The sequence below is a fragment of the Nasonia vitripennis genome, chromosome 2 (genome assembly GCF_009193385.2).
Source record: "Nasonia vitripennis strain AsymCx chromosome 2, Nvit_psr_1.1, whole genome shotgun sequence".
NCBI classification, from domain to species: Eukaryota; Metazoa; Arthropoda; class Insecta; order Hymenoptera; family Pteromalidae; genus Nasonia; species Nasonia vitripennis.
Window position 1 is genome coordinate 22,522,220 of NC_045758.1, and position 25,413 is coordinate 22,547,632.

The following is a 25,413-nucleotide window of genomic DNA, read 5'->3' on the forward strand; positions in this document are numbered from 1 at the left end:
TTTATGAATATATTTTTTACAATGTATAACAGAATATATATTATTAACAAGGAAGCTTGCAGCATGAAACATCCATATTGATACAGCAAAAATGTAGCTATAAGCATACGAATACCAGAAAACTGCATGAATAATCATAAACTTACCCACAAAAACAAGACAAAATCCAACCAGTCTAAGATGCCAATAAGTACTTAGTGGTGACGCCTTGAAATATAACAACAGACGATTGATTAGAGCCCAGTCAAGGGAAAATTCATCGGCCGTCTTCAACACACGCCAATTCGGAATAATGCAATTTACCTTGTTAGATGATGCAAGATCAACGTCTCCGCGATGTCCAAAACGTTTTCCTATTACACTTCCAAGAAGAATCTGGATTTCCACTGAAAATATAAACGGAATCGTTCACAACGCGAGGAAAGAGTGATCGAAGTACGAATATTACAGAAAGCTCGGGTTACCTGCGGTACTTAATAATCTGCGTCGAATCTACGTCGGTGAAGCTAAGTACTTATGCGAAGGAATCGCGGATTTCCCCGCGGTGCACTGCAGCGCTTGTTTTGTCTTCTTCTATATCTATATACTTAATATGCGGCACGTTGCTGCCGACTGTAAGGCGTTCAAGCTCGAACTGATTCGTCAGAACTACGCGCGGCGCACGGCAAGTCGGCAACAGCGCGAAAAACAAGAGAAGACCCTCGTCGGTGACTCGGTGGGTGAGGGCAGTGAAGGAGGGCCTCTCTCTCCCTCCCCTTCTAGTACTCGTGCATAAAGTATACAGAGTACAATCTGAGTATATCAGGAAAACAGTTGACTATATAAGTGTCGTGTATAGATGTGAGTGTGAGTGTGCTTGACCAGCTTGACTTTTATACTTTTTATGTTTACAATGCTGAGCGCGCCGGCTGCCGGCGTATGGCTGTATAGATGCGTCATTGTTTGTGGATATTTTATAACTTAGTATATAAATATATAGTGTGCTCAGTGATTCGTTGCGTTGGTTAGATATTATTTTATCGCGCAGTGCTGAGTAATATTAGAAAGATCTTTTATCAAGTTTCATATACAGGAATACAGTAAAAATGACGGCGGGCATATTGTTCGTTTTTTCTTTTTGTAATGATAATAGCAAGTTTATCTGGACTATGAAGAGCTACTCATAGTATAAAAATAGCTCGAATGCTGATAATGCAACTTTATGCGCGTCCCGGCATTTTTTTCCTACCCGGGTAACTACCTGATGTATAATCTATGTAAGTACCATATACACATATATTAGTCTATAGGTAATACAAAAATAAATGTTTTTTTATGATGCGAGACAAAAACTTTGTCATACTATGCGCCTGGTAAAAAAAGAACCATTCTATTTCGAGATGTACTTTTAATGCGTGAAGGTTAGGAATTCTATTTTACCGATTTGACAGCGCAGTTACGAAGTTTCTAAAAATATTGAAAGCAAAACAGTGCATCTTTGAGAAATGTGATTTTGGTAACATATAATAGGTATTATGGGAGGGCCCTTTATATTAAACAAACACATTTCCTTCTGAATACATTTAAGTGATTACTTATTCTCACGAGAGATAAATAATTTTAGGTTGACCAAGGATTTTGGCATCAAAAAGTTAGCCTAAGGTCATAGTTATGCATAGGATTGCAGGAAAATCCTAGAAAAGAAGATTCATCTAAAAGTGATTCGGTTGTCAGTCCTAATCTTTCTTTCTAGTACAAAGTCGCGATCAAACGACTAGTGAGAGCAAGAGGTAAGAGGCTCGCGGGGACGGGATATGGAATCATTGGCGTCCGTCTTCGATCACGAGCACGTAGGATATCGTGCGCCTTCGAAGAAAGCAATAAGTGTAGTAATAAACAAGGGGCCGTTGTTCTAACTACAACGATTATATTTTTCCAAGTATACACAACTCTTTTAGCTTCGATTTTGTCCATAAGTTTTGACTACTTTTTTCGATCTGTGAGTATCAGTATTTTGACAAGCCAGTGTATAAGTATGCTATTTTTTTTATTATAACTATAGTGCGGACGATTCGTATAGTGTAACTAAAATAGTAAGGGCATAATGATTTCTTTCAACTGGTTCAATGTTACAAAACTATTTTGTTTTTTGGGAGTTATCTTGTTAAAATAATGAACTAATGATTTATATTTATTAAAAAAACGTTAACAAAAAATTTACTTGGTGCTACTTTTTTTCAACGCGTTTCAAAAGTTCATTAAAGTATATTGTTAAATAAAAAAAAAATTATTACCTTTAAAACACAATTTACAACGCCATCACAAACGTGCAAGCCTATTCCGCGACGCTCTATTGTCAAGTTAATCAAGCTCATTGTTCTAAATTTACTCTTCATTTATTTTGAAAGTTTACGAATAGTTTGAATGGCTTATAGCTCTGGGTTATAAGCAAATCTTGCGAACATTTGCTTATAAATTATTAATAGCGTTTTTTTTACAATATAAAATGAAAATTTATTAAATCAATCGATATAAATTGGTGGGTTTGTGCGATCACGTAAAATATACTGTACTGTTGTAAGTTAAAATACATACCATGAGTTTATAGATGTATTTTAAAGAAAAGGTGATTTTGGGAAATATTTTAAATATTAAATTATGTGTGCGTATGCGACGCGGTAAATAAAAGTCGGATAGTCTGCGTCGCGTACCTCAAAACAATACTTATATGAAAGCTTCCACGAAACATCGCGACTCAAAGTAGCGATCACTATAATATTTATAATTCTGATGATGCATACTTTAAATTTTTATCTCAATAATCGATGGATTCGATGTATACGCTATTTATTAAGTTTTCTTAAACAGTGCGCATAACTTAAGTTATACTGACGTATAAAACAGAATAAGGGTTGGCTTTGACCTATATCAAGCTTGTTTACGCACGCGTAAAAGTTTACGTTAATATTTAAAAAATATTTTAATAAACACCTTTTTTCGTGCTTATTTAAAAGAGGTATATATAACGTTCTTTAGAGAAAAACAAAGTCAGTAAAAAAAGAAGATTCGCGCTAATGGTTCAGAAAAACTGACGAATATATAAGAGTAAATAGTTATACAAGTGCAAGTGGTTAGATAATTTAGTGTTTGTTTTAAGGTGCATTATCGCAAGGTGCTCTTCCGGTTTCCAAGTAACAAAATATATAATACCGACTATGGAATCTTTCCTGTAACTTGATGCTCCAGCTGTATATCTATATCAGGTTGATTGCAGTAAAACGGATGCAATGAGGCACGCGTTAAGCAATTATTCGAGTCAACCGTAAAGATTCTTTTCGATTCGTTACGACTGCATTGTGTGGATTATCGTATAAAAGTAGAGTAGTGAAGCCAGATGATTTCAGTACTTCGTGAACAAGTAAACTTTAGCTTGACATCATGGAAGCAACGTTCGCTAAGATCGTAATTTTGTGCATTGTTGGAGTCGCAATAACTGAAGTTGTAAGTTCTTCTATTTTTCTAATTCTATAATTGATTTAGCCAAATACAATCATATTGTTTGAGGAATAAATATAAATTTGATGGTTTTTAAATTTTCGAGAGAACCAATAAATCATCGAATTATTAAAATACCTGTTTACTTTTAAAGACGTGTGGAAGTATAGAAGTAAAAAATTTAGAAATCCAAAATGTTCCAAATGATTATTTCGGAGAAATCGAGACGGAAGTCAAACCCGTAGACGACAACAGTCTAATTTCCGTAAAAGTGCCGATACTCAAGGGCATTGGCGAGGGATATCAAGTATTTACGATCGATTGTTTATAAATTGTAATAATTAACCGTATTACTTATTTTAATAACTATTTCCTTTCGATTCATCCGCAGTTGAAGGTGAATTTGAAGTTTAACAATATTCCAATTTTGAAGGACCAAGTGTTTCCTCTCTGCGACGCGATCGCCAAAGACGGATTTTTCAAGCCTCTCATTGAAAAGATAGAGCCTGCTGGCAAGTTCCCATCGGCCTGTCCGATTCCAGCAGTGCGTATATTGGAATATATCATTATTTTTGATGGATTTATGGATAATAAGATCGTACAAATTCTTTTATTTTCTGCATTTAGGGCGAATGGTCGGTTTCCGATTTCAAAATCAATATGAAAGACTTTCTGCCATTCGGTGTATCTCCGTCGGGAGATTTCGACGTAGAGCTCGATGTCGGAGAACCAAATGCCGAGCCTTTGGTAAAGGTACTTGTATCAGGAACTATAAAGGCTTTAACCGGCTTACCCAGTCTGGGCTCATTGTTCTAATTATTGTAAGAACTATCAACTGATAACCTAGATTTTCTATTCTTTATAGCGTTGTGATATTATTATATTACCAAGAAAAAGATACACATGTTGTAAGTTTAAGATAGATGTACTTATTATTCGATATAGTTTACATTATTATTTACTTATATGTACAACAAAATTAAATAAAATGCCGTATTGTATTTATTCCTGTAAAAAAAAATATATATATATATATATACATATTTCTCAAAAAACAAATACACAACTATTAGTAAAAAAGTAAATGTTTAATCTAAAAATGACATAAGTTGGAGTAAATACTTGTTGATTGCTGTTAACTTCCAGTGCTGCAGTTTCGTGAACCCTTTGAATTTTTCTTATCCTGCTGTACTTTCAAACTCGTACCGGATTTGATTGGCTTTGCACGTACTTTTGAGTCCTGGGTTATTTATTTTATTATTATTAAATTTGTTCAAATTATTCTAAAACAGAATTAAAATACCTTTCCCAAACTTTTGATACTCGTTGTCGACGCAGTTGGCTTCTCTGTGCAATAAAGTAACTCGAATTCAATTCATAAATCCATTTTGAATATTAAAAAGATCGGCCTCTTACGTAAAAGTCTACAGCAATGGCCAATATTATCCTTGGGTAAAATTGGTTTTCGCGTGTTCGTTGATTCGTTTCTTGGTCTCCGTATATTGCTTATTCCAATAGATGTCTGCGCAGTGTTTTTACGTTACAAACTGTATATTCAACAAGTGTTTTTAAATACAAGTAGTAAAAAAATTCGAACCGGATTGCTCATTTCCTTCTTCTGTTTTGCTGCATCGTTGCCTCTCCACAGATCTTCGAAGATCGTTTTCTGACATTTACGTAAAACGAAGTTACGTTTTATTGTCGAATACAAAATGATCATAATGTACCTTTTCCGGGCCGAGAACCATATCCTTGATGGAAGCCAACTCTGAAATTTCCAACTCCGAATCCGACTTGTTGGGAAGCTGGCTGGAATCTTTGCTCGGCAAGCAGGAGATTCCAATGTTGTCCTGCGGCGCCGTTAAAGCTCTTCTCCTTGTGAGCAATTTGTCACCCTCGTCACTCGCATCGTTTGCTGCATCGAAAGCAGTCGTAAAACGAGTATTCCAAGGTATTTCGCACAGACAAAAGAAAAAACCATTCCGAAGCAATTGAAAGGCCACCTTGCAGTATGCAGGAGAGTCCTAGGCTATCTTTGGGCTGATAAGTACCAGCGCGTCGACGATGAATGCGCAGCGTGCCGTCTCGCGGGGATTCGTTTTTCGTATCCCTCATCGTCCAAGATAAGGATTAAGTATCCACTTAACATTGACGCCTGCGAGCGAGTGTCGATGGCTCTGCGCTTGGACGACGTATTATTTTTACGCTGCACGTTTCGTCGGCGCGACGACGATGATCCGCGAGCGAGCAAGAAGAGACGACGACGGATGTTTATGTCAAAACAATGAAGTTGACTGATACTAGAGGCATCCGCGTCGTCGCGTTTTTTTCGAGGGGGAGAGGGTGTTCTAGGACTATTTCAAAAGCATAAGATATATCGTTTTGAAATTATATAAGATTCTATTTTTAATGCTAGCTAGAAAGTATTTCAGGCTTAAGCGGAAAATGTGCGGTTCTAGAAATACTAGTTTTATCTCGGTATAATAATAAATAAGATTTAAAAATAAAACGAAGAACGTGTGTGTATAAATAGCGACGAAAATTATTCGCAGTCAAAGCTTTCTGTTTTGCGAGCAATCTGATTTCCGTTATGTTTCGCGGAATTCGCGATAAGCGCTAAATCTGCAGCGTCAGCTTCTTCCCCTGCTATAGTCGTATATACGACTTCTCCATCTTGACTCTCGTATTTATGAATGCATATATCGCTTGTGACATTCCGCGCACATCTTTATACGTTATATAGAGAAGAAACGAAATTATCGAACGATATTTAAATTTATTCAAAATTAAGTACGATTTTTTAAATTACAGTTGTTTTCGTCGACTCGACAGAAATTAGCACGAATCGAGTGCTCGGCTACTTATCAAAACGTTATCGTTACGCAAAACTCCATAATCACCTTATGTGTCCAATTATGCGTTGCACAAAAAGATCATCGCTACTTCGGTCGATAACTCGACTTCGAAACATATAAGCTAAATTTTCGGACGCAAAATGAAGCATCAGCTTAATACAGCAAAGTCGTTCCTCCGCCGATAAATTAGCGCGTTTTTTGCTTTTTCGATATAAGCGCCGCCTTCAAAGTGAACGTCCCAATTTCCCCATATCTAAAATAAGTATACAGCCGAGAAGCCCAGCTGCGCTGCTCCAAAAATTTCGGAGCACCAATCACCATAATATTATGATCATCACGCATTTCGAGCGTGGCGCGCAACAGCGCGAATCAGCTGATCAAACGAGCGCATGCAGCTATTGCCGTGACCTCTGCCGCGCTTCGAACTAAGGAGCATCAGTTATTAGAGACGCTGCAGTGCGTTGTATCGTGCTTGGCGTGTCCGCGTGTAGCGTACACAGGGTCTAGTCGTCGTCGTCGTCGTGTAGCGGCGTGCTGTAGTGGACTGGTGCTGCAACACAACGTGCAGCAAAATAACTCGCTCTGATAAAATACCCACACTAACGTAGACGCACACAAAGCTCGTGCGCGGAGCGAGATACCGGAGCAACAAACGCACTTTGTCATTGTCCGCGCTAGGGAACAAAGTGCACTCTTGGCTTTTTGTCGCGTCTATACCTGTCAAACCGCCCCCGCAACAATGACGACTCGATTCTCGTAAAGTCCGTTCTCTGCGGACACCTCGTGTGCGTCTGTACATCTGTGATCCGTAAATTTTTCTAGGCCCGCGTGTTCGAGCGTGCGTGTGTGTGTGCATGTGCATCAGCAGCGTCGACTCGGTCAGCGCGTACTGCATCGCATCGAAAATCGGAAGTGCAACAAGGGAGCCGAAAGATTTTCATGCGAACCACATCCGTACAGCCGCCGAGAGACGGACGTGCGCTTTTCCTGCGGAAGATGCGCAGTGGCTGCTCTCCCAGCAGCCAAAACACTTGCCAGCCGCGTTGTCGCCTCGCTTAGGTCTGCCGAGCAGCCAGAAGTAGCAGAAGAAGAGTCCAGACAGCACAGCCGCCAGCATGAACATCGCGGTAGGTGTCCTCTGGTCTACGTCAATTTTTATTTGTATTTTTTTCCGCCTTTTTCAACTTTTTATCAAAAGGGTCTGCGATTATTTGTGGAAGCAGATGTAATATAATAATCTGGCTGCTTTCCAACTGACTATTAATTACATCTGTGGACAGAGATTTTCTTTGTATCTAGAGCTATATTGACTCTTTGTTTTGGTGTGCGCAGGGGATCATCATCGCCATGTGGCGGGGCTTTATTGACAGTCTGAAGGGAGGCCTGGTAATCTTTTCCATGGACAAGCAGATCAACGAAAGGATGAAGAAGTCTCCGGTGAAGGCAGATGCTCGGAGGAGGGAGAGCAGTGTTGGACATAGTCCAGCCAAGTACTCCAAGCATCACAGGTGAGCTGTCTTTTATCTTAAAATAATAACGCCTCTGATATTCTTCGTTTAGAAACTGGGTCTTAACTTACTCGGATTCAGTCACACAAACTATTTTGAGAGTATATTTTTGCTGACGTACTTTTGTTTTTTCTGCAGAGAGTCAAAGGTGCTAAAACGAACCATTCAGTGTTGTGCACTGAATGGTGGTGTTTGTTGGGCCAGCATAATTATTTTTGAGTATGGGCTACTGCCATCGCTCAAGTACTTGCTGAGCATAATATTTGGACAATCGCCAGGTATGGGAATGGTTGTTTGGTCCTGGACCAAACCGTTCTTAACAATTACCTTCAGCACCATATGGATACTTCCACTTTTTCTACTGAGTAAAATAGTCAACAGTTTATGGTTTCAGGTGAGGACTCTTTTCTTTAAAAATGTTGATAATACTATAGAAGATGAGCATTTCAAGTCCACCATTGTTTACACTGTTACAAAACAGTCTGAGTCAGCACAAAATGATGCATAGATTTTGTGAAAAGAACAAAGTTCTACAACCTTGTTAAATACTAATGTTTGTAAAGATCTCTTGTTTGTTTGCAAAAACTATTAGCAAAAATGAACAAATGTTCAATTGCCATAGAGTATAGGACACTTTTAACTTCCAACAATATAATTTCAGGACATAGCAGACAGTGCATATCGATATCGCCAAGGCCGACCTATGCTTTTGTCAAGTGTCAGCAAACTCATTGCCGATATGTTGTTCAGTGTTTTGGTACAAGCCCTTTTTTTAGGTCAAGGTGTTTTAGTGTCAAAGGTGCCACTCCCACCCATTGGTGACATTCTTGCACTTGTTCATATGTGCCTTCTTTATGCCCTTTATGCCTTTGAGTACAAATGGTTCAATATGGGTTGGGAATTGCATAGACGACTAACATTTATCGAATGTAATTGGCCCTACTTTGTTGGATTTGGTTTACCCTTGGCAATATTGACACAACTGCCAGATTCGTATATAATAAGGTAAAAATTCCTAACATAAGAACATCACTTATAAAATTATGTAATAATCAACTGAAATATCGATTATGTAATTCATTTTTAGTGGCTGTGTGTTTTCTATTCTTTTCCCGTTATTCATTGTGAGTGGAAATGAAGCTGAACCCGTCACAGATGTTTGGTATGTAAAGTTTATTTAAAATTATTGAACATATTATTTTTTCATTCTTATTGACTCTTTTTCATTTCAGTGATTGCCCATTGAAACTGTTTTCTCCAGTAGTGGCAATAGCTAATACTTTATTTAATAAAACGATTGGCCCTGCAAAGAGACGGTGACAAAGGGATTCTCTAAGCTTCACAGACAAAAAAACGAATCATAACAAGGATTTTTAAAGCTTAAACTCGAAATATTTCATCAAATTTTTTACAAAAGAAAAAAATACGTTGTATCTTAACGATTAAGTGCAATATGGTAAAAAAAACAAATCAATGAATTTTGGTTCGTATCACATGCAATGTAAATATGCATTAATGGGAAGTGCTAGTGTAGATTATGTAACGGGTATGCCTAAGTCTGGTAACTAGCGCTATGACGTGCATTGTAATTTCCTGTATAATTACCGCTATATTTTGACAATTTCCACAAGTCAAATAGCACTAACTGTATGTTGTGGGTGTGTGATAGGAATGTTATCATTAATGTAGTGACTTTGATTAAGGGGTCTATTGGTTTTGATATATATTTTTTATTAGTATGGTTGAAAATTCAAAATAATTAGGTTAGTAATATAGCTATTCTCAGCAAAATTGATATGTACAACAAATTAAAAAACTTGGCTTAATTGAATTATTAGCTATTCATAGATTTATTTGCTGCCACATTACTATGATTTTTTTAATTTATACTACGCACTTTTATACAATGTTCAAATGACTATTATACCTCAACATGACTGTTCAACTAGTCAATTAAACTATATTTTTATTTAATACGTTAATAAAATATTATTTTTGTAACATGCTGATATTGCTTGATTTGTTGATAAATATTTACTTTCAACAGAAAATCGCAATGAAAATTTAAAGATATGTGACGTTGATGAGACAAAACTCTATTTGTCTAGAATTGTCAGGATATTTGTAAAAATGAACATTTGTAGAAACTATTTTTATATAATATTATGATTTGTTAATAACTTTTGTTATAATGACTTTTAATTATCTGAGTTGCAATGAATTGTATCAACTTTTATTTTTGATTTATTGTACAAGAATAAAAATCATGGTTTGTGGCATAAGGAACTTTTGTGTACATACATGCATATTAATTTGTTGTAAAATAAAAGATGAAAAGTTCCACTGCAATGGCGATGTGTCTCTCATGCCTTATTTTTTAAGTGAGGATATGATTAAGTAACACTACTTGAAATATGTGATAGAACTTTTTTATTAGTTTGCAACAAATGGCTGTTTGTAGACTAATTCTTTGTTAATTTATTTTTGCTCCAGAAAGTTGTATTGTTTATAGACTTTTTGGAGTGAGTGCATAGAATGAATTTTCTCAAATGGCTGTTTGTACTACTGACCAACTGTAAATACTATTATGAAAAATAATAAATGTTTTATATACTATGAATTGCGTATAAACATTAAGCGTATTTTTATTTTACACCTTCAGACTTTCACATTACTTAAAGTTAATTGTACTATTATTACTATAAATATTACATTAGGTTTGTACAGTATTTAAGAAAGGAGCTCTTGAAAATTCAATAATTCACGGTTTGCCGGCTCTTGTTTGATTGCATATGTAGAAGAAAGAGCATAATGCCTATGCAATGCTGCAAATCCTAAGCCAGGATCAGTTTCTTCTTCGGTGATCGGACTGGTATCTCTATCTGTAGAATTTTTGCTAATCTATGGATGCATACAATTATAGACGAAACTCGTTAGAAACGCTTTTAAATAAATACCTATATATAAACAATATTCAATTTTAAATTTTATTCAGCTTACCTCAAATTTTTGTGGTTTGTAAATAGAAAGTTTACGAGTACCAGGTGAACTTTGTATGAGATTTTGAATTGTAGGATGAGATATTCCAAAGAAATCAGCCCCTTTTGGTGAAATAGAATTCAAGCTGGGAGATATAGCTGTGAGCAATCTTGAATGACATTCATCAGGACTTGACCCTACTAATGGTTGATCAAGTTCTGTATCTGAAACTATTTCAAACCTGAAAAATAACAAAGATGATTTTTTTATTAATAATTTCATTTATTGTTAACATTTTAATCTATTCATCCTGAATACAAAAAAAGAATTTCTTTAAAAATTTTATTTACCTTGGTTTAATTCCACCATCTAAAATTTTACAAGTATACAAGCTTTTCATTCTTGCATCTTTCAAACTAGCATAAACTCTTGTACTGCAATAACCTACTGGATATATAAGGTCTTCTGTGTGATAAGCAATGCGATCAGCAACTACATCACCAAGTGAATACACGGTTAAATCACCCAATGAAATAGGAAATATAGGTCTTCCATGAATATCCAGTGGTATTAACTGAACAACTTTGCGCATAGTTTTATTACATCTCTTTGGTTTATTTTTAGTGTCTAAAAAATTTACTCAAATGTATATCATATTTGAATATAAAAAATAATTATTAGTTAATTATAACAAATAATCCATACCAGGAGTCTCAACACTATTCCGTTTTTTCACATTCTTTTTGGGAGTGAATGCATCAGAAGTTGGTACCGGTGAGCTGGAAGTCCCTTGCGATTTAGCCAATAAAGTTGCCGGATCTATTTCACCTTGTAATTGACATAGTCTTTTTAAAAGCATAAGTCTTTCTTCTTTGACAACAACAAGATTTTCCTGCATTTGAGCAACTTGATCACATAATGCAGCATTTTCCTAAATAAAAAAGCAAAATGATAAACAACAATTTGTACAACAAATTGCAAGGATTTGTTGAATATACTTACGATTACAGTATTTTTAATCAGTTCTTTTATTTTCTTGTATTTTTTTTTGTACTTGAGATTTTGTTGGTGTTCTTTATTATTGTAAGCTTCACTGTAGTATGTGCTTCCATAGGAATTCGACATTATGCTTATATAATAAAAATTTACAGCATGATTTTATAAATCATTATGTGATTACAAAGTATTATTTTTTTACTATTAATACAGCAGTTTGCACTGTTTATTTACATTTGACCCCTACTGTTAGACTGTGTGTACATTTTGAGGTTAGCCCCAAACTTTGAAAAAGTTCCAAAGTCTACTACAGATGGCCTTACCGTATAAATTCAATTTTTTGTAAAGGAAAATTTAAATTTTATTTTTGAAGCATTATGCAAAACATACATCTTGAAATAACTGTAAATATTTATAATAGTAAAATATAAATATGCGAGTGTAATATTATTTTAATATTTTAAAAATGTTTAGAATGGATATAATAAAATTACCACTTTTAAAATCTCGCTTGGTTTTGAAGGTTTAATTTGAAAATGATAATGCAAATTTGTTACTAAATATATTTTATTTTTAGATATATTATAATATATTATCTTAATTTTGTACAAAGTACATAGTACAATAGAGACGGAGGCACTTTTTATCCAGAACTTACAATAATACAATAAAACTTATTACTTATTATAACACCTAAAAATTTTTGGATTAAATAAATATTTTTATAATAAAAAAATACACCTTTTTAAAGTATTGCAATATCCAAGGAATAAGTGAAAATAGGTAGCTTATTAAAATGATATAGCTTATAAGTGGTATTTTTTGTGCCACCTATTGAAATTCATTTACAGTATAATAACATAATTAGAAATCAAACGATGAAAAAGTTGTCTATAAATATATTTTCTCTGATATCATTGATTTCGTCGATTCGTATTATATACATTAATATTTAGGTGATATGTGATGCTTAAATCTCTAAAATGCTGGATGATCATCTCCTACTGAAAATACCGCCGTGAAGTATTGTGAAAATATTTTTCCTATATATTGCTCTTCTTTTAAAGGCCAAAAGCCTTCTAAAAATCCAATATGACCACCTCTGGACGTTACGACCAGGGCTACATTCTTCGATTTACTAACTTCTTGCAGAGGCATTGCTGTAAGCGTAATAATAAATTACAAAACAAAAACTTGGTTGAAAAGTTAAAATTCTTATGTGCTTTATAAATTGTTTGTAAAAATATTTAGCGCATACCCTGCAAAGGTTGGAATGGATCGTCAGCTGCACTCAAGCAGAGTAAAGGTACTTCGACGAGGTGTAATTTATTGTGAAGAGTCGCATAAGAATAGTAATGCTCAGCATCTCTGAAGCCGAAATGTCTGGACGTAAAGGACTCGTCGAATTCTCGGACGGTTTTACTCTGCATTAATAAGTAGTGTAAATATTGGAACAAATTAACAACTGCAGCCGTTTTAAACTTGTACAGGATTTAATAACAAAAAAATCACCTTATAAACTTCCTGCAAATTCAATTCAGGGAAATCATCTTCTTCGTGAACATGACGTCGCAAAATTCTTTGAAGATTATCACAGAGATACTTGTTTAGCATCAAGTTAATGTATGGTTTCTCGATACTTTTCGTTGCTTCGAATATATTCATTGGCACAGATATGATCAAGGCTGCCTTCAGTTTTCCAATCGCATCACTGCCATTTTGAGCTAAGTAGTTTCCAAGTAGTAATCTGAGAAAAAATCACGTATGATCGGTGGTGTTGTTAATTTCAATTCTCATAAATAGGATTATTGCCAACAACTCACCCTCCCATAGATATACCCGTTGCCCCGACAGAAATGTGCGGGTGTAGTTTTTTCACATGATCTATAACTTCGGCTAAATCTTCGCAACTGGACGCGCAGTAGAATTTGGGCGTCTAAACGGGTACCAGAAGAAATAAAATTAGTCCTATAATTATTCTATAATAACAGCCAGCATAATTCATAATCGCTATACATACTTTAATCTTTACTCCACCCATGCCTCTATAATTAAATATCACACATTTTATTCCAGAATTTCTTGCCGCGTACACGAGGCATTTAATATATTCCGCTTGGCTGGCACCAGTTAGGCCAGGCAGAATTATGACGATAGGCGATGTTGGATTTGTATTTTCTTCTGCCCAATCTAAAGCTACTATCCCGCCATCCGATAGTGTTAAGAGTTCCCTAAAAAAGTACGTCGGTTTAATTTTGTTACCATTATCTTAAGGGGGTCCAAGAAACCCAAGTTTATTGACAGTACGAGTGCTCAGTAGAAAATTACTCGGAACTAAAGAAATAAAATGAATTATGAAAAACCAAGAGTTAGTTGCCCTTCCTTTTATAAGCATCTATCGCTGTGCCAAGTTTCAAATAAAAATATTAACGCAATATTAGTAAATGGCATTTGAACGAAAATCAGTAGCCGCAGCGTGCATATGCTGAGAATTTCGCTTTAATATTTTTATTTGAAACTTGGCACATGTTTATAAATGCAAGGGCAACTAACTCTTGGTTTTTCATAATTCATTATGTCTATTTAGTTTCAAGTCATTTTTTTTCCATGCACTTGTTTAGTCGACTTGGTCAGTAAAAGTTGGGTTTTGAATCCCCTTAAGATATTATATTATAAAATAATTATAAACAAAAAAATAATTTCAAACCTTCGATACTTCATACGCGGCAGATATCGTGCTCGTACGATGCTTGCGAATATTGTTTGTGCTCGGGACTCGAAGCACCATAGCGTTGGCCAGAATTTACTTTTAAGAATTGGCACATTCTCGTTTAAGAAGTCGTAAAAGGGGCCTCTTGCGCAAACTAATAACGGCGTCTGTAAACATTTTAATTATTTCAATTATTCAAATGCTAAGAGTTTAGTTTTCTACATATTTATATAATTGATGTGAGCAATCGTTTTAAACGTTGTTGCAATGTTATCGTTATCCCAACACTTGTAATCGTCTGATGATGATGTCTGGAATATATCTACATCAATAGGTCATTCATCTAGTGAACTTTGATCAAATTTTTTCAACGTCTCAAGACTTATGGAAAAAAATGCTCAGCCTGTACCGTATTTAGATATTGTAGCTAAATAATATCTATTTTAATATATTAGAGATGCATTTATACGAAAAGTTAATTGTTTTAAGGCTCGCACTTTATCGTGATAAAGTTGGACATTGCACATATGTGTATGAAATACTAAGATAAAGCTACATGCATCCATAATAACAAAGTTTTGAACTACAACCTTTAGTATATACTTAGTCAGCTTTTTATTTATATTTTACTTTCTGTCAGAAATCGCGCATGATCTATAAACGTTGATACTGAATGATCGAAGATTGCAAATCTGCCAATGTTCTAAGGTGTAAAAACAAATAATCATGATGTTTTATTTCCTTTTCAAAATTTAGATTAATATAGAAGGTCACACGTAATTATTAAAAATAAAAAAAAACTGAGAATTTTCAAAAATACAATAAATAATTCTTACTTAGAAACACAGTTTTTCAGAGCTTAATACTAGCTTTATGAATTGTTACTTGGAAAAGTTTCGTCAACTGTATAATCGTATAAACGAGTGGAAAGCAAGTCTAATAGATTTAAATATAAAAACAATCAATAACGATAATGCGCGTTTCGCACAAAAATACCACACAAAAGTCAACTTACTTTAACAACTTCAAAGAAATAGTAGGCGCAAAATCCAATGCCAAAAAGTGCCCCACAGCAGTACTGGGGTATGCAGAGAGCACACTCGAAGAAATTGAGTGGTATCATGGCCTTTAAACCCTCCATTGCAGCGAACTCTCGTAGCTCTTTCAAGGCTTAATATGCGACGAATACGCGACAACCCTTCCGCACAGGTATCAATTGAAAAAAAGCTAAGGTGACTGGATCTGCCGCCTTGTTATTGCTCGAAGCTTACTCACAGTCGAAGGCTACATCGTCAGAAACGATGCAGCTCGTGATTTTTCGTCAGTTCGACGGCTCCGCAGCTCCGTCGAGACATGAAAGAAAAAAAAGATGCAGTCGCGGCTGAATATCGACGCGCGTTCGCGTGCATGCGAAGCGACTGTCCGGCCGAACTGTGCCAGAGCTTGCGCGACTTTCACCCCGCTTAGGTAGACCTATTGTCTATAGGTACGCTCGGTGGGGTTGTCCGCGCTGCAAGCCGTACACCGCCGCTGATGTTGTATGTATATACGTATCTAAGTATATATACGAACCACGTGCGCATCGAAAGAGACTCCATCTAACGTGAGATCACGGGATTGCAGTGAACTGTGGGATCGATCTGGTCTCGTTCGCGTTTGCTCAATTTCTCTAGCGCGAATGGTACAATACAGTTTGCTTTTAGCAACATTTTTACTTGGAGGAACTACATTGAGTTGAACGTCTACCTATATCGGCAGTTTTTCAAAATTTAAGCATTACTACTCTCTAAAGTCAATATTATTTTGATGAAAAGGTAATACTGTGACTGGAGAAAATTTTAAAATAAGCTTTGTTTATAATTTTTGTTAAATTTTTCATACTGAGAGCCTTAAACATCGGCATCGTGCGGCAATTTCTGCGACTTCTAGTGAGACCCTTGCGATATCCCTTGATCGTAGCCATCTTATAACTCTCTATGGATAACAACTTCCAGAAGATGCAGAATATGAAAGAGTAAGCTGCCTGTGCAAATCTTCAAGACGACATTATTCCTCGGCGATGCACTTCTCAAACTGAGTGATGATTAACGCCTTGTGTATGTATAGGCAAGACTCCACCTCCGATCCACCCATTCCTTGGACTGAAGATCCGCCCGGTATACAGACTTGAGGTTAAAACCGAAGAATAATGTACCGGCATCCGAAATTCGCATGCTGCTAATTCGTTTAAGATAGATATTATACTTTATAAGTGTTCTACACCTGGATGTTATTTTTAAGTATAATACTTTTAAACACAATTTAAGCGTAATTATAACGTTTTATGAATTTGAAGAATTATAAATGAGGCGGATTAATCACGTATTCACTTCTTTTTTACGATGTTTCTACAACTTGTTTGGAAAATGTCTTTTCGTTGCCAATTAAACGTTTTTATAACGTTTTATTTTATTAGGGTAGTGTATTCAAGAATATCCAATCAGTTCGACGAGGTGTAAGCTATAACTAGTTAGAGCATAAGCAGCCGAAGCATCAGGTCAAATAAGGCAGTTTTAGCATGGGTGGTAAACCACTATATCTAGACTCGGCGCGCATATTGTTTATGAGGGGAATGGAAAAGCGCCCATGCGCCACCTATTGTCACCCGCTAAGACCCAGAGATTTTGGGCGATGTCGAAAGGGCCAGTTCAAAACTGCTTTGTTTTGGTGATTGATATCGCTCTAACGGTTTGCATCGAATCATTACTATAACTTTTTTAGAGTAGGATTTACTTATATCATTTTGTTTACGATTCTTTGAACATAGATATTCCAACTGAAAGGTTTGCGTTGTAGGAAAGATAAATGAATACAAGTAAATGCAATATTTTGGGTATTTTTAACAAATTTATTAAAATTGTATGCATTACAAATTAGAAATTTGCCAGCTTATTAGTTATGACGGTTTAGTGTTTCAATTTTAGTTACAATCAATCAGAATATGTTTTTAAGTAGACTAGAAAATGTTGATGTTACACTGTTCTATGGATATATAAATTGGAAGCATTTTTGTAAATTAAGATTGTTTCAGCTGTTAAGCAGCTATACCCATACGTATGATATTTCAATTTACGTTTACTTATATACTTTATAATAAAAGTTCAAAAGTTTACTTAAGTTGACTTAAAAAATAATTGAACACTTCTATTGTCCAATTACAAAGCTTACATTCTAGGAATTAACTTTTTTAAATGTATGCATATGGACTACATAAAAATTATAGTCTATCATTACTAAAATTCTTATTTATAATTCTTATTATACTTGACTTCTCATTGCTTCCATTGTCTTCACATGGACGTGCGTTCTACGAACAGGCTTATTACTTTATTTTTCTTGTTTTATAAAAGAATTTAAATATATTTTTACGACTTTGATTATGTTGAAATTTTGATGCATTCTTTTATTTTAAGCAAACAAATAAGATATTCATGCACATCGTGCGTCATTCGCTTATAATTTATTGAGCATAATATTAGGGAATGTTTCATGTACCTTCAGATGCCGTGGACGCTGTAATAATTTCGATATTTTCTGATTTCATTTTAGGCACTTAATTTACTTAAGCAGGAAGGAACATTAACAATGTACCGTATCACAAGAAACAGATTTTAAAACCTACGTAATATATATAAAAGAATTGGATTTTATTTTAAAAAATCGTTACCTATACAATTGGTATATTTAGAGGCGTGTACAAAAATGAATATAAAAATAGTACAAAATTATAACCAAACAACTAACTACCCGCTGTGATAAGCCATTTAAGTTACTTTTCTAATATAATTATATTGTGCAATATTTATAATTCCAATTTCCTTTCGTTAATGAAATCGTTTGATATATTCAATGAAAATTAGTTTTAAAAACTTGTTATTTTAGACAGATTGCGCATGACATATTTTTACAACCTATATGATTTTGTTATCAACAGTGGTCTTAAAAATCAGTTATCAAATTATAAAATACACGAACAAAGTACAATCTAATTACTAAAAAGCCGGATGCTCTTGGCCTTTCCAGAAGACCGCAGAGAAGAATTGCGAAAAGATTTTTCCTATGTACTGCTCTTCCTTGACTGGCCAGATACCCTCAAGAAAGCCAATATGACCTCCTCGAGAAGTCACTATCATCGCTACGTGTTCTGTTTCACTGACTTCTTTCAAGGGAATGGCTGAAATAGAAAATAGGGGTAAGTTATTATACCCAACGATATTTTTTTAGTTAAAAATATGTATATCTGTGTTTTACCATTATGTAAGAGCTATATTAAACTTTATCATGGAATAATAACTATTGTTATTCTTAACGTTTAAGTTTTGATTAGAGTAGATTGGTTTTCATGAAAAAATCATAGTGTAGAAAAGAATTGTGTCATCTTGAATAAGGAAATCAAATGTTTAAAAGTGTACCGCACAATTGGCATCGACGTTTTGCTACTTATTTCATTCCATTATCGACACAATAAGTATTATTGATTCATTTTTGCAATGAGTTAACAATGATTTACCTTCTAATGGCTGGAATGGATCATCCGCTGCGCTAAGACAAAGCAGGGGTACTTCTATCCGGTGTAATTTATCATGAAGAGTTGCTTGGGCATAGTAATCTTCCACATCCTTATAGCCGAAATGTCTTGATGTAAAGTAATCATCGAACTCTCGGACTGTTGTGCTCTGAAATAAGTATGAAAAGGTTATGCTGTTTCTAAAATATGTAAAATATTATAAAATATTTCATATTTTTAACGGTAAATTTTAGGGAAAAAGATTATTATGGCATTTCAGTTTTTTAAGATTTTTCTAAAAATAATCGATATAAGCAAATTTGCTCTTCATTAATAACTACTATATAATTATACGATTTTAAGAGGTTGGACGTTTTAAAAAGATTAGCACACACCTTCATTACTGTATCCAAGTCTAAATTTAATCGATCTCTTTCCTCGGTAAAGTGAAGTTCCAAATTTCGTCGAAGATTGCCACACAGGTGTTTGTTTAGCATTAAATTCAAGTAAGGTCTCTCGATACTTTTTGTTGCCTCGAATACATTCCAGGGAGAGGAAATGGCAAATCCTGCTTTCAGTTTTCCAACTGCAGATTTTCCGTGCTGAGCCAAGTAATTGCCGAGAATTAATCTGTCAATCAAATAAAAAAATATCAAATTTCTATTATACATTTTTTATTCCAATATTACTTACTATCTAAAACATAAATGTTAAAAATATCAATGGGAAATTTATAGTAACTAAATTGTTGTAAGCTTTAAAACTTGCGTCAAGATCGAGTTTTTTTTTCAAGTTCAAAGTGAAAGTACATAATTACTGAAATGCATCAACATGTGATAGTAATTAAAAGGAGTAATGTGTGAGTACATAAGATAACAATGTGAGCTCGTAACTAAATCGTTGAATCTACTAAACTATTCGAATTCACTGAGCGCGCAATATATGGCAAGGCTGCAACTTCCCATTGATCCCGAGGCACTTGGTCAATCATTTACGAGGACTTATATAAAATATAAGCACGTACCCTCCCATTGAAATTCCAGTTGCTCCAATGGGCACGTTCGGGTGGAGTCGCCTTACGTGCTCGATAACTTCTGCTAGATCCTCGCAGTTTGCAGCACAATACAATCTCGGCGTCTATGACCACATGGAATCATAACAATGAAAGTTATTTCAGATATTCGCTTATTGTTTCCTGGCGCAATTTAAGTTGGAACAATGACTCTGATGTTTCGCATTGAAATTATCGCAGCTTCTTTTGTCCAATAATCAAACTTTTATGTGCTTTCATATCTTTACGGTGTACATCAATCAGTGCAATTTTCGAATACGATTAAAGTAAACAGGGAACTAGAGAACAGATTTTTGTAAAAAAAATAATTGAAGCCATAGTCCTACAGATATTTATATCTCATTAGTTCTTCTGACTCATTATAGAATACAGAGAAGTCAACCAATACATGAAAATTATTCTATCACGAGTGTTTTATTTTGGGATTATACTAGAAAATTTTTCTCGTACCTTCAGTTTTATTCCACCTAATCCCCTGTTATTAAATATTACGCATTTGATCCCGACATTTTTCGCTGCACACACAAGGCACTTTATGTATTCCGCTTCACTAGCCCCCGTCAAGCCTGGCAGAATTATCACGATTGGCGACGTTGAGCAGCAATTATGTTCCGCCCAGTCCAATGCCACTTCCCCGCCGTCAGCCAGAGTTAAAATTTCCCTGTAAGAATGCACGTTAATTTTTTCCTCGGACTTACTTCCTTTCTTTCCAACGATCAATCAAGATTTTTCTCAGGTGATAACCGTTGACATATCAGATGAATTAACTTTCTTTATAAAAAAAAATGTCTACCTTTTGATCGAATTAAAATTAAATTCATCCATCATCAATGATATGGTGAACTTTTTAAGTTTGATTTTAATTACATTTTTTATTTTGTATTGTATTACCAATGTTATACGAACCTGCGGTATTGTATGTTAGGCCATATTCTTGACCTCAGCAAACTTGCAATTACAGTTTGAGCTCGTGATTCGAAACACCAAAGCGTTGGCCAGAATTTACATTTCAAGATTGGCACGTTTTCTTCTAAGAAATCTCGGAATGGACCCTTAGCGCAAACAACCAGCGGAGCCTATAAGTTGAAATCGAATTTTTTGTAACAATATATCTTTCTTAAAAATCAAATTAAGTAAAAGACCTAACATCATTAAGCTATACAGGTATTGTGTATACAGTTACACGGAAAAAAATGGTTAGTAACAGTAACAAACCGCTTGGCAAAATACGCACCAACTTTTTTTTTGGTTAACCTTACCAAGTAATTGGCATAGACATAAGAGAGATAGACTGCGTGTGTAGGTTTGCAAAAGTGGCACCCTATTAGAGAAAGACAACATACCTTCTTTCCATATACCAAGCATTGATAGAAGGTATGGTGTCTTTGTCTTACACATTGACATAAGAGAGTCTGTCTTTCTCTAACAGGGTGCCACTTATGCTAACCTACACACGCAGTCTATCTCTCTTATGTCTATGGTATTTGGTAAGTTGCCTGCTTTTTTGGTTAAAAATAGTTGGTGCGTATTTTGCCAAGCGGTTTGTTACCGTTACCAACCATTTTTTTCCGTGTATGGATTTAGTTTCAATACCCATGCTAGATACATCTTTGAAGCTAAATTATTGTATCTGCTGAGTTGATTTACAAAATGCGTTAGTCATTGGTCCATTATCTTATCAGACAAAATAATAGCAAGCAATGGATGTATTAAAAATAATACTAAACCCTATACGATATACTAAAACGCATGGTAAAACCGATTCTTCGGCAATCATTTAAGCATACTATAAAATATTCACGATAAGTCATGTGCAATATTGTATCTTTAAAATTATAACGAGATAAAAAAAAACATCTAATTAGAGTAAACGATCGTCGTATGCTGTATACAGTATTACATACGAAACGTTATCGAAAGCATTGAAGATAAGTATGCGATATTCTAATATAAGGCTATTAGACAATTGGATACGGTGTATCAGTAGAATTACTGGTCGATTAAATTACTTGCCCGGCCTTCGCCGACGTAAACGAGCGTTATTCGCAAAGAACTATTACAAACATGTAGCGTTACAAGTGTTGCAGGCCATTCAGGTCAAATTAATAGAAATATAAGACACGTTAGACTGCAAGCTCTATTGATCGCACGTGAGTTCATTGCCAAGAATGTCGGTTATTAAAAAATCCGCGTACTTTAATACGGGGATTCAAGAAGCTGTAACCAGATAAAAATGTTATCAGCTCTGGAAAGAGTTTTGAAAATTAACGCACGATTCAGTTATAAGCTAATCATTTCAGTTTCAAGATAATACTGCCGAATTGAAACTTGCAAATCATATATATATATATATAGAGCATTATACTTTCGTAATAAACAAAACGACGAGACCAATATCAATAAAGATAAAAATCTTCCCAACCAATTTCCAATTATTTTTTTTTTTGCCCTTTTTGCGAAAGTTAATTATGCCAACTTTATCCTTTCGGATAACAGCGACTAATTACGAAAATATCAAGTTTTATCTCCGTATGTCCGATTTTATTCAACGAGGTCATCTCATCAGCTATTAAATTAAGCATCGCAATAACTCTCTACAGTATTATATCAATCCCACAGTTTTGTAAATGTCATCGTCTATCTAGCAAATCGTAGCCGCAGCCTTTCGTGCAATTATTCGCGGCTTGTGTGTTGGCTATATAGAGTATCCAAGTAACTCGATTCCGCATCGGAGGATTTGCCTCCAGTGCGCTGTACACGCGTATCGCGTGTCTCCGCTTTCATCTCCAAGCATTCGCAATCCGGCCTTACGTAACTCTCAGCGTCTATTAATGGGTATCCGTGCAATTGCTCGGCCAAAAGCGCGTCGAGAGTGAAAAAAAGCTCAGAATCACACTCGCGCTTACCTTGACAACCTCGAAGAGGTAGTAGACGCAGAATCCGAGACCGAAGAGCGCGCCGTAGTAGAACTTCGGAATGCAGAGGGCGCTCTCGAACACCGCCACAATCATGATGACTGTCTGCGGAATAAAGTGGCTTCCAAAACCGCGACTATGCGTCTAATTTATCGCTGCGAAACTAACAGTTCTGGTTGCAGGGAAGCCGATGCGCAATGCCCATCGAGATAAGAGTCATCCGCTGTGCTGCTACTTATTCCGGTGCTGAGGCTGTCGTCTCTCGAGACTGATGGTGGCTCAGCTCGGTTCGCATCGCCGCCTCGCGCGCACCGCACAGCTGACTCTGCGACTGACCAGAGAACTACGGAGAGAAGTGCCAGCCGCGACTACTCCGCGCGTCCGAGTCCAGTTTCGCGCTTGTGTGTCACGTGGTTCCCCGCGGTAGTAGACTCGGCGCGCTTCGATCTCAACGAAGCTGCTCGTATACTGTCTTACGTAACCCCTCGTCCCGAGTACTTACTCTTATTCTACTTTTCTCGTTCGCGCGCTCGGCTATAATATTCCTAGCCACCTACTTGTAAGCTATACTACACACTTTTCGCGCACGTGTGCGTGCGGTGGTCTGCGCAAAGCTGCGCGCGCCGCCCGCATCCCAACGCGCCGGAGGATGACGCTTTGAATTTTCGTTCGAGGCTTGTACCGCATGTAGCTATATGTTTGCCCGACGGAACAGCCAGTGTCCGCGTATATTGAGGGATCGATGCGAGCTTGATCTCGAGTTTAGTTTTTGACGCAGGAGAACGCTTTCTTCCGCGGCGGAGGAGCTTGCGGAAGGAAAATTTCTACTCTGTGTGAGCTTTCCGCGAACTTTGCGGAAAAAACTCCGGGACTTTGCTTAGCTTTTAAACACGGGAGAGCTTTTGTTTCGAGTTGTTGAAGAGAGCAAGCAGAATGAGGTCAGCTTTTAAAAGTTCCTTGGCGAACGACCTGTAAAAAGTGCGCATATAAAAAGCTTGCAACTACGAATACGACGCTTGCGAGTCGCCTGAATCGAGCCTGTCTCGATAATCCTATACTGTATATACAATTATACGGATTGCACAGCGTTGCCGATAAACTGACCGGAAACGAACTTTTACTTATTGGAGTAAAGATAACTATGATATGATCGCTTTGTCATTCGATTCCCGCGTGCGCGTCTATAGTGCACATTTCCGAGCGTTGTGTAATCGCTAAAATTTATGGCCGTTATTTTACAGCCAATGTACATCATTTCCTTTTCTTCAATGCCATGCGATTCGAATGACTAGTTTTCCTTGTGCAACTTTTTTTAACAATTTTCATGTATAGAATATGATATATTTAATACTCTTATTATAAATGGAAAATCTGCGATGTAACACTTTTGTGGAACATGTTCTTTTGTGCAATATGCGGTTCTAATGAACAAATTAACCATCAATGGTTTCCGTGGACAAATCTTTCCTAACAAGATTTACCAACAAGAAGTTACAAATTACTACTGAAATTGCATGTATTGTGATCGTGAGAAAAGGTCGCATTTGTACGAGGACGTATTGTTCATTGGCTTTGGATTAAAGGATTCGTGTTAGGCCCTTTCATTTACTCGCTAACACGAGACTTAAGAGCGGGAGCAGTAGGGAGCTCTTCTGTATTGACGGCGCTAAGTAGATAAAGGCTGCTTCGGCGAGATACTTCGATCGAGACTCTGCGGCTTTTGTGGCCTGGCGATGTCTATACGTAAAATGAAGTGTATGGCTGAAAATGAGCAGACAGCTTTGTACGCTCTACACAAGAGGGAAATATCTTTTGATCGCTGTTCAGGTATTGATTACTTCTTGATTATAACGTTTGAGGGAAAAATCGCCGTAAACCCCATTTCGTAGACAAATGGTATGTTTGTACATATTTTAACATTTTATATTTTCAAAGTTAGTTGAACACGTTTTTTTCGAAATAGCTACCGCTCGCTATCAGATTTGGCGGCGTATTAGTATGTTTATACTTATAAACTTCGGCAATCAATTCACAACCGACTTGGCTTTATTGTCAACCTTTTAAAGCTCTGAAAGAGGCTTTTAAGAGCGCGATGTGGGGTCGCTCCTGCAAAGACCCGATTCTCCAGTTCAGCAGAGCGTCTCGTAAATCAATGAAAGATTCCAGAGTCTCGAGGATACCTAAGCAACACTAGAAAGATCAATCGCTATAAATGTAGAGGAGCTTTCTCGAAAACGTAAACTTTGAAATTTATCATCCAATACTTACAAGTTTATAGTATGAGTAACATTCGGAAGCTCATGCCGAGAAATCCGATTGTTATATAGAGTATCGACAGCCGATATAGCTATTTTAAAA

General features: G+C 36.0%; 6 protein-coding genes and 1 long non-coding RNA gene across 8 annotated transcripts; 3 read left to right on the forward strand and 4 right to left on the reverse strand.

Annotated features, from left to right (window-relative positions):
- The first annotated feature begins 3,141 nt into the window (after window positions 1-3,141).
- On the forward strand, window positions 3,142-4,479 carry LOC100678716. Its single transcript, XM_016982657.3, has 4 exons — window positions 3,142-3,480; window positions 3,629-3,781; window positions 3,866-4,018; window positions 4,102-4,479. Exons 1-4 carry the CDS (start codon window positions 3,418-3,420, stop codon window positions 4,288-4,290), a joined length of 558 nt encoding a protein of 185 aa, XP_016838146.1. The 5' UTR covers window positions 3,142-3,417; the 3' UTR covers window positions 4,291-4,479.
- Window positions 4,459-5,772, reverse strand: LOC100679000. 2 transcript variants are annotated; one of them, XM_008211877.3, is made up of 7 exons: window positions 5,478-5,772; window positions 5,202-5,389; window positions 5,072-5,140; window positions 4,891-4,996; window positions 4,778-4,821; window positions 4,597-4,714; window positions 4,459-4,482 (listed from the first exon to the last, which is right to left on the reverse strand). In XM_008211877.3, the coding sequence occupies exons 1-6, from the start codon at window positions 5,587-5,589 to the stop codon at window positions 4,610-4,612; spliced, it is 624 nt and encodes a 207-aa protein (XP_008210099.1). In that variant the 5' UTR covers window positions 5,590-5,772; the 3' UTR covers window positions 4,459-4,482; window positions 4,597-4,609. The 2 variants fall into 2 exon arrangements, with proteins under 2 accessions (XP_008210099.1, XP_003424911.1); XM_003424863.5 differs by lacking the exon at window positions 4,459-4,482 and having other exon boundaries at window positions 4,544-4,714.
- Window positions 5,773-6,746: 974 nt separating this feature from the next.
- LOC100119568 (etoposide-induced protein 2.4 homolog) lies at window positions 6,747-10,468 on the forward strand. The gene is made up of 6 exons (XM_001603265.6): window positions 6,747-7,456; window positions 7,662-7,837; window positions 7,976-8,231; window positions 8,499-8,842; window positions 8,925-8,999; window positions 9,070-10,468. Exons 1-6 carry the CDS (start codon window positions 7,445-7,447, stop codon window positions 9,155-9,157), a joined length of 951 nt encoding a protein of 316 aa, XP_001603315.1. The 5' UTR covers window positions 6,747-7,444; the 3' UTR covers window positions 9,158-10,468.
- Window positions 10,423-12,101, reverse strand: LOC100119607 (transforming growth factor beta regulator 1). Its single transcript, XM_001603297.6, has 5 exons — window positions 11,819-12,101; window positions 11,522-11,747; window positions 11,167-11,443; window positions 10,838-11,057; window positions 10,423-10,738 (listed from the first exon to the last, which is right to left on the reverse strand). The coding sequence occupies exons 1-5, from the start codon at window positions 11,939-11,941 to the stop codon at window positions 10,568-10,570; spliced, it is 1,017 nt and encodes a 338-aa protein (XP_001603347.1). The 5' UTR covers window positions 11,942-12,101; the 3' UTR covers window positions 10,423-10,567.
- Window positions 12,102-12,695: 594 nt separating this feature from the next.
- LOC100119648 (phospholipase ABHD3) lies at window positions 12,696-16,055 on the reverse strand. The gene is made up of 7 exons (XM_001603333.6): window positions 15,538-16,055; window positions 14,520-14,689; window positions 13,833-14,043; window positions 13,636-13,748; window positions 13,325-13,559; window positions 13,071-13,236; window positions 12,696-12,972 (listed from the first exon to the last, which is right to left on the reverse strand). The coding sequence occupies exons 1-7, from the start codon at window positions 15,661-15,663 to the stop codon at window positions 12,791-12,793; spliced, it is 1,203 nt and encodes a 400-aa protein (XP_001603383.1). The 5' UTR covers window positions 15,664-16,055; the 3' UTR covers window positions 12,696-12,790.
- A 113-nt stretch (window positions 16,056-16,168) lies between these two features.
- On the forward strand, window positions 16,169-17,944 carry LOC116416408. The gene is made up of 2 exons (XR_004226844.2): window positions 16,169-16,336; window positions 16,408-17,944. It is a non-coding gene; the product is annotated as an uncharacterized LOC116416408 (long non-coding RNA).
- On the reverse strand, window positions 17,396-23,666 carry LOC100119684 (phospholipase ABHD3). Its single transcript, XM_001603365.6, has 7 exons — window positions 23,047-23,666; window positions 21,047-21,216; window positions 20,591-20,801; window positions 20,093-20,205; window positions 19,464-19,698; window positions 19,072-19,237; window positions 17,396-18,735 (listed from the first exon to the last, which is right to left on the reverse strand). The coding sequence occupies exons 1-7, from the start codon at window positions 23,149-23,151 to the stop codon at window positions 18,554-18,556; spliced, it is 1,182 nt and encodes a 393-aa protein (XP_001603415.1). The 5' UTR covers window positions 23,152-23,666; the 3' UTR covers window positions 17,396-18,553.
- Between the last annotated feature and the right edge of the window lie 1,747 nt (window positions 23,667-25,413).

Coding starts and splice junctions, on each gene's coding strand:
- LOC100119568 (XM_001603265.6), top strand. Junction 7,838..7,975: donor AAGTACTCCAAGCATCACAG/GTGAGCTGTCTT, acceptor TTTTTTCTGCAG/AGAGTCAAAGGTGCTAAAAC. Junction 8,843..8,924: donor CCAGATTCGTATATAATAAG/GTAAAAATTCCT, acceptor ATTCATTTTTAG/TGGCTGTGTGTTTTCTATTC.
- LOC100119648 (XM_001603333.6), bottom strand. CDS start 15,663: ATGGAGGGTTTAAAGGCCATGATACCACTCAATTTCTTCGAGTGTGCT. Junction 14,690..15,537: donor ATTTCTTTGAAGTTGTTAAA/GTAAGTTGACTT, acceptor AAATGTTTACAG/ACGCCGTTATTAGTTTGCGC. Junction 13,560..13,635: donor ACGGGTATATCTATGGGAGG/GTGAGTTGTTGG, acceptor ATTTTTTCTCAG/ATTACTACTTGGAAACTACT.
- LOC100679000 (XM_008211877.3), bottom strand. CDS start 5,589: ATGAGGGATACGAAAAACGAATCCCCGCGAGACGGCACGCTGCGCATT. Junction 5,390..5,477: donor ACTCTCCTGCATACTGCAAG/GTGGCCTTTCAA, acceptor CTTTCGATGCAG/CAAACGATGCGAGTGACGAG. Junction 4,997..5,071: donor AGAAGGAAATGAGCAATCCG/GTTCGAATTTTT, acceptor AACACTGCGCAG/ACATCTATTGGAATAAGCAA.
- LOC100119684 (XM_001603365.6), bottom strand. CDS start 23,151: ATGATTGTGGCGGTGTTCGAGAGCGCCCTCTGCATTCCGAAGTTCTAC. Junction 19,699..20,092: donor ACTGGAATTTCAATGGGAGG/GTACGTGCTTAT, acceptor TTTGATTGACAG/ATTAATTCTCGGCAATTACT. Junction 19,238..19,463: donor ACTTGGATACAGTAATGAAG/GTGTGTGCTAAT, acceptor TACTTATTTCAG/AGCACAACAGTCCGAGAGTT.
- LOC100119607 (XM_001603297.6), bottom strand. CDS start 11,941: ATGTCGAATTCCTATGGAAGCACATACTACAGTGAAGCTTACAATAAT. Junction 11,444..11,521: donor GAATAGTGTTGAGACTCCTG/GTATGGATTATT, acceptor TAAATTTTTTAG/ACACTAAAAATAAACCAAAG. Junction 10,739..10,837: donor ACAAACCACAAAAATTTGAG/GTAAGCTGAATA, acceptor ATGCATCCATAG/ATTAGCAAAAATTCTACAGA.
- LOC100678716 (XM_016982657.3), top strand. CDS start 3,418: ATGGAAGCAACGTTCGCTAAGATCGTAATTTTGTGCATTGTTGGAGTC. Junction 3,481..3,628: donor GAGTCGCAATAACTGAAGTT/GTAAGTTCTTCT, acceptor TTACTTTTAAAG/ACGTGTGGAAGTATAGAAGT. Junction 4,019..4,101: donor CGGCCTGTCCGATTCCAGCA/GTGCGTATATTG, acceptor TTCTGCATTTAG/GGCGAATGGTCGGTTTCCGA.